The sequence below is a fragment of the Hibiscus syriacus genome, unplaced genomic scaffold (assembly GCF_006381635.1).
Source record: "Hibiscus syriacus cultivar Baekdansim isolate YM2019G1 unplaced genomic scaffold, ASM638163v2 tig00000778_pilon, whole genome shotgun sequence".
NCBI classification, from domain to species: domain Eukaryota; kingdom Viridiplantae; phylum Streptophyta; class Magnoliopsida; order Malvales; family Malvaceae; genus Hibiscus; species Hibiscus syriacus.
Genome location: NW_024061825.1, coordinates 1,487,649 through 1,498,764, shown reverse-complemented (window position 1 = coordinate 1,498,764; position 11,116 = coordinate 1,487,649). Strand labels below are relative to the sequence as shown.

At 30.8% G+C, this 11,116-nt stretch overlaps 1 protein-coding gene and 1 pseudogene across 1 annotated transcript; one reads left to right on the top strand and one right to left on the bottom strand.

Moving 5' to 3' along the window:
- Window positions 1–1,299: 1,299 nt before the first annotated feature.
- Window positions 1,300–6,105, bottom strand: LOC120114652 (ammonium transporter 1 member 1-like). The gene is made up of 2 exons (XM_039135486.1): window positions 4,586–6,105; window positions 1,300–1,320 (listed from the first exon to the last, which is right to left on the bottom strand). The coding sequence occupies exons 1-2, from the start codon at window positions 6,034–6,036 to the stop codon at window positions 1,317–1,319; spliced, it is 1,455 nt and encodes a 484-aa protein (XP_038991417.1). The 5' UTR covers window positions 6,037–6,105; the 3' UTR covers window positions 1,300–1,316.
- Window positions 6,106–9,763: 3,658 nt separating this feature from the next.
- LOC120218959 lies at window positions 9,764–10,381 on the top strand (annotated as a pseudogene).
- The last annotated feature ends 735 nt before the right edge of the window (window positions 10,382–11,116 follow it).

The following is an 11,116-nucleotide window of genomic DNA, read 5'->3' as shown; positions in this document are numbered from 1 at the left end:
TTTTGACTAAAATAATTTAAAATTTCCAATTATAATTATTTTAAAATTTGGATTATATATATTTTTATATGTGAAATGATTTCATTCACTCGCGTCGTATGTGTAATAAAATTAAATATAAAAAAATTTAAATCATATGTTTAAAATCAATTTAATTTGATTAATATTATTATTAATATAGTAACACGTAGAATGGCGTGTAATCGAAAATGATTTTTTCAGTTAGCGTTGGAAAAAGTTTACTTTTCTAGTTAAAACCTAAATTATTTAGTACTCTATTTGTAATAATTATTTTCAAGTGTGAATGCATTTTTTTCTTAGTCAATGCTACTTTTTGTACATGAATTAATGTGGCACAAAATGCCAATTAAAATTGCTTTTTTTACTTTTAGTTTTGTTCAAAGTTTCTAGAAAATAAAAGTAACGGGAAATATATTTTTTGGGTCAATAAAAAGTAACGGCAAAACCATTGATGACTTTGATGTGTACCAAATCACTTACCTGCTTCCTTTTGCTTTAGGGGCTGATTGGTTCGAGGAAGGTAAGATTTTTATAGCAATAGAATATATATTTTCTCGTTTGGTTAGTCGGGAATCTCATTCTCGGTAATGTTTTATTATTAATATATGATTTTTTGGGGTATATTACCTGAAATGTCATTACCCCCTTCCCTTAGGTATTGTTGGATTATCGATGTTTTGGACTAAAATGCCCTTAATTTTTTTCAAAAATATTCTTCTTCTGTTATTGAATAATAAAAATTTTACGAAGGTTAAATTACACATTTACCCTTAAACTATTTTAGATTTACAAAAAACAAATCTATAATTAAAATTTTATATGAAGTTCAGGGGTTAAAATAAAATTTTACCCTTTCATTAAATATTTTTATATTTCCAATTTTGTAAAAAAATATATAAATTTTATGAATTTAATTTTTTTAAAGAGAATATATAAATATTTTCTAATTTATTAAAAAATTAAATATATAATAAGGATAATTTAGTCAAATAAATATTCCAATATTCTTTTATTCCTTTAACCAAACACAATAATCTTACATTTCAGCTAAACCAACCAAACACAAAATACAACATTCACAGTAATCTTATTCACTGGTAATCTTTTATTTCTACTGGTAATCTTACATTCAATTAACCAAACACATCGTTAGTTATAAGCAGAGAGATGAATGCACTAAACCCTCGTTATTTTGGGGGGGGGAGATTTAGTATAATATATTAAAAAAATAGAAAAAAATAAAAATTTTAAAAAATTTTGCACCCTTATTATTTAAACAAAAAAAATTAAAATTTTTAAACCCTATTTATAAATTTTTAAATCCACCACCGATTGTAAGCCTTGCTTTTTGACCGGCCACCCTTCCTATACTTAAATGGAAGCGTTTACCATTAAATTTCCACTCGTTTTAAATAATCCAAGGGTAAAATATATCACAAAGTCACTCAAGTATTAGTATGGTTATAAATGTGATATTAGTTTTTTAAAAAATACAAATATATCACTCATTTAGTTACTTGTTACAAACATGTCACTCAATAGATAAAGACTTTAGTTACAATTGAGTGGCCTAATTGTAACTAAAATATCGATGTCTACTTCTTTTTTAGCAGTAGAGTGACATCATTGTAACAATCCAATAATTGAGTGGCTCATTTATAATGTTTTGAAATTCGATGATTTGTTTATAATTTTATTGATAATTGAGTGATTTATGAATCAAGCCCGAATATATTACAATAAAAATAATTATTAATTCATAATTCACTGAATCTATATTTTCAAATAGTTTAAGATAATTATAAAATAAAATTTATTCAGAATATTTTTTTAGTCATTGACAATACACCCACACTCTACAAAATTAAAATATATCCTTAATTGGATATTTCATTTTTTTTTATCGATTTAATTAATTCATCCCATTAATAAATAAGTAGTAAGTTTAAATTTAATTATTAATGCATATTAATTTTCACAAATTTTTAGAAAATAATAAAACTTTTTATAGAGGAAAAGGGGACCAGTTCCAAGATTCTAGGGGACAATATTGGTATCACAATTCACAAGATTATGTACTCGCTAGGGATGTAAATGAGACGAGACATATTGTGAGCTACTCGAGATTGACTCGATCAAGGCTCGATAAATACTCGGATCGAATGGACTCGACTCGAGCTCGACTTGAGTTCTTAACGAGCCGAAACGAGCTACTCGATATTCGACTCGAAAAGCTCGTGAGCAGCTCGAAAATATAATATATTAAAATTTTATTTTTAGAAATAAATTCTTAATAATATTAATATTTATGTATTGATTTTTTTATAAAAAAATACAGTAAGATTTCTTGTATTTAAGGTTCTTGTTCGAGTTTGAGTTTGAGGCTTCAATCGAGTTAAGTTTAAGATTTTTTTTTTATTTCGAGCCTTTTCGAGCTGCTCACGAGCTTCAGTTTAAGATTTCGAGTTCGAGTTGAGCTTGAAAAATTTAAGCTCGCGAGTTTTCGAGTCGAGTCGAGCTTCATTTAAAAGTTTTCGAATCTAGTCGAGCTCAACAATACTCGAGCTCGACTCAGCTCGTTTACACCCCTAGTACTCGCCATACTTAAGGAAGATCAACCACCCATTTCAAATAAATAAATAAATAAATATATTTGAACTTTTGAATTTAATATTTTTTTAACAATATTTTAATATCAAAATGTTCATAGAACATGTAACTAGATACGAATATTTTGGTTGAAATAAGGGTAGTTCGTTTCACATAAAACGTTTTTTCGGAAAATATTTTTCTCATTTTTCAGTGTTTAGTTACAATAAAATTAGTTATTCAACGTAAAACATTTTTCTGGTCAACAGAATTTTCTTTGTGTTTTATGGAAAATAACTTACTGTTTGATTTTTCGTAAGTCATTTTCCGAATTTTTTTCTTCAAATAATAAATACTCAAAATAATTTTATTTTATAAATTTAATATTAATAAAATATTTTAATATCATTTTAATTAAAATATTAATTATTAAATATTTAAAATATATTTATTAATATTTCTAATAATATAATATTATATTTTTAATATTATAATAAAATAATCAATTATCTTATAATAATAGATGTTATATTATTTCATCAAAAAAATATAAGATGTTATATTTTTATTTTAATAATATATAATAAATTATTAATAAAATTTATATTATTTATTAATTTCATAGAAATAATATTATTAAATTATTAATAATGAATAATATTATTTATATATTTAATATTAATATAATAATCTAATAATATTTTAATAAAGATATTTAAAATATACTAATTAGTATTTTTAAAATATAATGTAACACTATCACTTTAATAAATAATTAATATAATTTATAATATTTTGATTTCAATAAAATATACCAATATTAATATTTTAAGAATAATAATATTATGTTTTATGATAAATAATATTGTTTATTATATTTAATATTTGTAATAAATAATTTTTAAAAAATTCATCAAATAGTTGAAAAAGGGTTTAAACAATATATTTCAAACATCGTAAAACGTTTTTCAGAAAATGATTTTTAGAAAATGTAATTCATTTTACGAAAAACATTTTTCGAAAAACGTTTTCAGTGAAACAAACAGACCCTAAATTGTAAACATTTGTCATTTTTTTTAATTTTTTTAAAAATATAGATCAAATTATGATGGCATAAAATAAATAATAAAAATGGGTAAAATATCCCATTAGTCACTAAACTTTAGTTTGTACACTGATTTGATCACTAGATTTTAAAATACTTCAGTTTTGGCATTAAACTTTCTTTATTGGTTTGTTGTTAACATCCACATGTGCAGTAATTTGATGATAATGTGGACGTCAAAAATATTTTTTTATTATATCTTGTTGTTTTCATGAAAATTAAGGAATTTTCTTCTATTTACGAGTATTTTTAAAAATTGTCACTCTTCTTTTAATCTTAAATATTGAAGAACTTATCTATCATTTTATTTGTTTAAATTTTATTAAAATCTTTTTAAATCTCATGAAATTATAAATGAAAAAATTATATAATTATTTTTAGTTTGATTGTAACAAATGGCGAATTGAAAAGATTGATAATTAAAAAAAACGAAAGATGTGATCACCAACATATCATTAACAATTTAACAACATCATGACAAAAAAAACTCAATATAAAAATTAGTGATGAAATTGAAGTATATGATGACCAAATCAATACACAAATTAAAATTAATTGACTAATGAAATAATTTACCCTTAAAAATAAGAAACTATTACCTGTATCACATGAAACCCAAAAGCTCCAATTAAGCGAGTGAACCATATCGTTTCACATGAAAGAAAGAAGACTAATGAGCCAAAAGACTTTGTTCACCAAAGACCAAACGCAAAACTAATCTCTCAACGTTACCATCACTTTGAAAAATCAAGCACAAATCATGACTGCTTTACAAATCCTTTTAACCTAAGATTGAAAATCAAATTTTACATCGATTAATTTCACCGTAGAGATCTAAATGACAAGAAAAGTAGATAATTTTAGACGCCCGGGGGAGTTGGGTAGCTCTCGATCTTCCTCATTTGAATGCCTTGTTTCTGGGTTTCATCTTCGTCGTCATATACATAAGCAAGTCCGCCGTGCCGGGTCAAATCCATGCCGGCCATTTCATCATCCGCGGAGATTCTTAAAAGGCCGAATTTATGGAGGAGATAAAACAGAGTTCCCATTGTGGCACTCACCCAGCCGACGATCACCAGGATCTGGATCACTTGCGCCGCCAGCAGCCGACCACCGCCGCCCATGAAGAGGCCGTAATGAGTAGGTCTGGTGGAGTAGACCTCTCTCACGTACTTCTCCGACGCGAACAAGCCAGTGAACAGGACGCCCCAAGCGCCGCATCCGCCGTGCAACTGGGCGGCCTCGAGGGGGTCGTCGAACTTGACTTTCTCGGCGAGTTTGTTGCACCCGATTAGAACTAACGCCGCGACGAAGCCGCAAATGATGGCGGCCCAAGGTTCGACGACGGAACACCCTGCTGTGATGGCGGCGAAGCCGCCCAGTAAACCGTTGCAGACGTCCGTCACGTTCCAATGGCCGGTTAAGATTCTTTTACCGAAAAGGGTAGTCAACGCCGCCGTGCATCCGGCTAAAGTGGTGGTCACCGCCGTTCTTCCTACACTGCTCCACTGGCCGTAATAGTTCCCGGAAGTGTAAGTAATCGAGATTTTGTTAAACGAACCGGGGTTGAACCCGTACCAACCGAACCAAAGCATGAAAGTTCCAAGAACAACAAGAGTCGCACTATGACCACGCAAAGCTACAGATCTGCCCGAATGATCGAACCGGCCGATCCTCGGTCCTTCAATAAGAGCGCCCCATAAACCGGCGACACCTCCTACGATATGAACAACGCCGGAGCCGGCGAAATCGATGACGCCACTACCGAAAAGGAAATCATTATCGGTTCGAAAAGCACTGGCCCAACCATCAGTCGCCCAAAACCAATGAGAAACAACGGGATAAACGAAACCGGTCAAGAACGATGAGTATATAAGATAAGCGACGAACTGGGTTCTTTCAGCAATGGAACCACTGGTAATTCCGGCCGCCGCAATGGCAAAAGCCCATTGATAAAGGAAATTGCTGTAATCATAGGAGGACGAAGGGATCGATCCCAAGGCAAAGTTGTGGCGGCCGATGAAGCCATTAGAAGGTGAGCCGAAGGCAAAGGCGAAGCCGAAAAGGTAGTAAAACAAGCCGCCGGTGGCCGCATCGAGGACATTGGTTAACATGATATTCATGGTGTTTTTGGCTCGTACTGAGCCGGCACAGAGCATGGCGAAGCCGAGTTGCATGGAGAAGACGAGGTAGGCTGAGAAGAGAAGGTAAGTGTTGTCAACCGCGAAGGAGGCGTCGGAGAATTTGTTGCATATGTATTCGGCGGCGCCGGTGGCGTTGGCGCCGAGGAGCGGAGCTAAGTCCGCTGAACAATTTCCCATCGCCGGAGATATTAAAGAAGTAAATGAGAGGAAATTAAGGTGAAGGGAATTTATTGGCGCAGCGTTGAATAAGTGAAGATAGTTTATATAGACACACTTTGGACAAAAGGAAGACTTTTCAAATCATTTTTCGTCTACTTTTATATGTAAGAAAATATTTATAAAAATATTATTTGTAACGAATACATTTTTTTAAATTTAATATCATTTTGTGCACCGAAATATATTCAAATGATTATTTTAATATTAAAATTTTAAAATTTTAAAATAATTATTAAATTAATTAATTTTTTTATAAAATAATTATTTTATCACTATAATAATTATAATTTTTTTGATAAATTTAATGATAATTTTATGTCAATTTAATAAAATTTAATGATTATATTATAATTTCTAGAATTTTAATATCATAAATTATTATTTGAACATAATTCAATAATTTTTAATGTACTTCACCTTTTATAATATTGTGTTCACAAATGAGGGATCATATAGGATATTCTTTCTTTCTTTGTTAATTGAAAATTTTGTTTGCATTTATGTATATGAAGAATTTCTTTTAGGGTTTGTATTTACACACTGTCAATAATTTACAGCTTGGAAGTGAATTAAAAGAGGATTAAGATCTTTTCAGAGTTAATATAGGAAATTTATTATTTTACCTTAAAGTATTTTTTTAACGATCGATATTAAATTTATTGATCGATTACTTTGGATCTTATAAAGATCTATTCTCGAATGACCTTTATATTTCAATTTATTTCATTCATAATGTAAGATTTAAACTCTGATATTACTTAAAGAATTTAGTGTCTCATTTCATTATACTAATAAATTATTAATATACGTTTTATCTTTGTGTTTTAGTTTTAGTATATAATTTAAAATGGAATATAAAAAATGACACTCTTAATCTCTTCCACTGTCTGTGATCTTACGCACCGACAAATCCCCAACTTCAGCAGGAATAACATACTGAAGCAACTCTCATAATAAGGCAGGATCACACTTCTTCACATTAGGGTTAGTAGTTCATATCGACTTTGAGAAAAAATTCACAATTTCACCCTAAAATTTTATATTAATATATATGTGTCCACCCTAAAGTTTATGTTCATATATTAATTTTTTTATATTATTAATATATATGTGTCCAGTCTAAAAGATGTTTCTGATAAAATACCTTAAAGTCTTTAAATAAAATTAGATACGTGAATTTTATACTTGTGAATAAAATCATATTCATAATAATTGAGTTAAATTAGTTGACCCATTATTTGAATACGAATGATTTTGTTTATATATTTTAGTAATTTATTAAGACATAGAAATGGTTAAACAACTAAACTAATTACCTCGATTCAAAGAAAAACAATGGACGATTCTTAATTCTTTAATCATGATTATGCAACAAAAATTATCTTATAATTAAATAAATAATAAAAGAATAAAATACATCTTTCTAATCCCAACTGATTCTTTACAACCTTGCTTAAGATTTTGGCCCTAACATTTAATATTAGTTACCACGTCAACTTGGAATATTTAAAGAATCATTTGGCCCACAATTTTTAAAAAATGTTTTAATTTAATCCCTTCAAAAAAAATTATTAAAATTTTTAAAATTTTAATTTAAACTTCTAATTTAAAAAAAATTAAATAGACCCCGAATTATTTTACCAAGACCTGTCATTGATTCAGAATATAATGTCGGTAAAAAAATGACCACAATATATAGTACTTATGGGCAAAATCAACGAGATAATGCGTTGAATTTTTTTTTTTCACGAGATAGTGCCCTCGCCAGATTAATTGCTCAGATGGGGTGATCTCTACAGACCCCATATAGGTCGCCATGCACGCCCAACGACCTAGGTAGGTCGCCATGCAATCCATGCAGCCCCCAAAAATCGCCATGCACATCCCAACTCGCTGGCCATCCGACCGAGGCCATCCGAAAGCATCCGAGGCCATCCGAGAGCATCCGAGGCCATCCGAACGAGCTATGAGAGGGCATCCGAGGGCAACCGAGCGAGCTATGCGAGGGTAGGTCGCCCGGAGTGCATGGCGACCTACCCTCGCTCGGTTGCCCTCGCATAGCTCATTCGGATGGCCTCGGATGCTCTCGGATGGCCTCGGATGCCCAGCGTGTTGGGGCGTGCATGGCGACTTACCCCCAGGGACGTGGGACTGTAGAGATCACCCCATCTGAGCAATTAATCTGGCGAGGGCACTATCTCGTGAAAAAAAAATCAATGCATTATCTCGTTGATTTTGCCAGTATTTATGGCTCAAGTTTTGTTTTTATTTTGTGAAAGTGAAAATGATTGCCATCGAGTAATGGTATACGTGGTTGAAATTTTAGAATTTGAGTTTATAAGACTTAATTCGAATCTTACTACTGGGTCTTAGGTATACTCTGGCCTTGGACTGGATAACCACCCCAAACCTAAACATATCAAAACAAAGTCAAAACGATTAAATGTCAAAAGTATCATCAAATGTATTAAAATTTATTTCAACGTGAATTTAAGAATATTTACCAATTTAAAGTCAACTTGTGCAAAATATACAAAGTTGACATTGGAGCTTGAGTGAGATTCAAAATCTGCGGCTAATTAAATGTATTGACCAATTAATATTTATAAGTTTAAATTAAAATGATTAATTTCTTTTTTAAAAAAATATTAAAATGTTCTATTATCATGAGTAAATATGGTATAAATTTTCAGTTTAGTTTTTATTTTGATTTAAATCTTTTTTTGTAAGCTTAATCTAAATCTGTTTATATTTTGTAATAAGTAGTTTTCAAAACAATTAATTATCATTTAATTTTTATAATCGTAATTATAATTATACTTAAAAAAATTGCTCAAAACCGTATACGCAACGATGTCAACCACAGAGGTTCCAATTATATTTATAGGCACATGGTATTAAAATCGTATACGCAACGAATGATTAAAAAAATTTAATCATTAATCGAATTATTTTTTTTAAAATATTAATTAAACCGAATAAAATTTGGTTATTTCAGTAGGTTAACCGAATTAACTGAATTTTTTAATATTTTTAATTAGATTAATTTGAATATAATAGAATTATTTTTTATTTGGTTAAAATTTAATTAGATATTAATAATTTAATGAGTCTAGGTGGTTAAAAACTATACTATTGACCACTTAACTATAACCCATTTTTATTTTGACCACTATTTTTAAATTTTTGTCAATCAAACCATTCAACTATTTAAATGCATTCAAACAGACCATTAGTCGTTAACAGTTAACGAAAGTGCTGACGTGATAGTTAATAAAATTGATATAATTTACATTTAGTCCTTATTACTTACGCAATGTATTAAATTGGTCATCCTTTTAAATTAGTTCAATATATTTAATCCTCCAATTATATGATGACATGTGTCGCGATATCATTGGAGGGCTTTTATTAATTTAATTTATTTTAATTGAAATATTTTTTCTCCAAACAGATGATGACACGTGTTTAAATAAAGAAATATTAATATTTAAATAAAGCAATATAGAGTTCTATGATCTCTTCAGCGTGCAGTGCCTGCATCGGCTAGATGAAGAAAGTTTCGGTTTACCCCAACCTTTGCGTCATTTTCCAACGGGGCAGTCGATTTTGGAAAATATCAGAGAACAGCTGCATGATCTTATGATTGAGATCAATGAAGACAGTATATTCCAGACTTTAACTTTGGATTGTGGCTTACATTTCCGTGGTTCCTTTTCTGTCAGGCTCGATCTTCTACATCTTGCTCCTTCAGTTATCGGAATGAGGCGAGTAATTGGCCAGTTGATGCTTCTTTCCTTGACCTTGGCCAGTTGATACTTGATCGGTGCTGTACAGATTTTGTAAGCACCTTCCCTTCTTCTTGACCTTGTCTTGGTAAGACAGATCAATCTCTGTATCGGAATTCTTAAGTCCTAACGAACAATTTGCCCTTTGTTTTTCGGGTTTAGCAGAAACTATTGCACAATTTAAGATCCTTCCTTTCTCTGTTCGACTGGCAACTTTGTGTCCGAGGGGTTGTGAAGGATCTCTTACTTCTTTCTTAGCATCAGCATTGTGCCTATCATCAATTGTTAGTGGATTTTGTGGAGTTGGGTTGGCTGCTTCACTTAGAATAAAATCTGGTGATTACTCGAAGTTGCCCTTAGGATGCATTCATCAAGCACCTATGTCTGTACCTGTTGAGAAGAAAAGAAAGAAAGGTCTGAGTAAAAGAAGCAGATAAACTAGAAGGATTGGATGAGTTGTGGTTGGTTGAGTTTAAGCTTACCGACAAGAAAAAGAACCCAATGCACAGAAGTAGATGAGCATATGAACTGAAAACGAAAAATGCCGGATAGTTGACGTCCCATCTTTCAACATACAGCAAGGTCTTGTTTTTTAACATTATATTTCTTTTGTTTTGAGCTCTGACTCGAAGGAGAATGGCATGTGCATTACTTTGGAACAATTTAGTTGAAATGTGGAACCTATTTCTTTCCGAGCTTTACTGCTCGGTAATCGGCTTGAGGTACCAATCTAGTTTAGGTATCTGGAAACCCCATACCAAAGGTAGATCATGAGGCTGTTGCCGCAAACAGTTAATCTTTTCCGTCTCGACGGTGACGGTGTATGCATCGGATTGAGGCTCACCATGGATTTAGCACGATGTGCAGATGATGTAACTTATGAGACTCAAGGAAAAATGAATGCAGAGAAAAAAATGGGAAATGAATGATAGATTGCATACACTAAGGTGGCGTTTGATTCGCTAGAATGTTTACGAGGGGATTAGAATCTGTGAAGGAATTGAAATCTGTCAGGAATTAAAATCCAATTCCATATTTTGTTTGGTTGGCAGGAAATAGAAATGGAATTCAATTCCATATTCTGTTTGGTTTGCAGACATGTCAGATGAATTTGATTTCAGTAAGGTAAAATGACAGAATTGCCCTTCTTGTTTTTTTTTGCTTTATTTTAGTTTGTTTTACAACTTACATGTAGTAATATATTATAAAAAAATTAAAATTATTAAAATTTTATTTTATTGATTGATTAT

Bases quoted from the DNA above. Each gene is read 5' to 3' on its own strand.
- LOC120114652 (XM_039135486.1), bottom strand. From the start codon at position 6,036: ATGGGAAATTGTTCAGCGGACTTAGCTCCGCTCCTCGGCGCCAACGCC.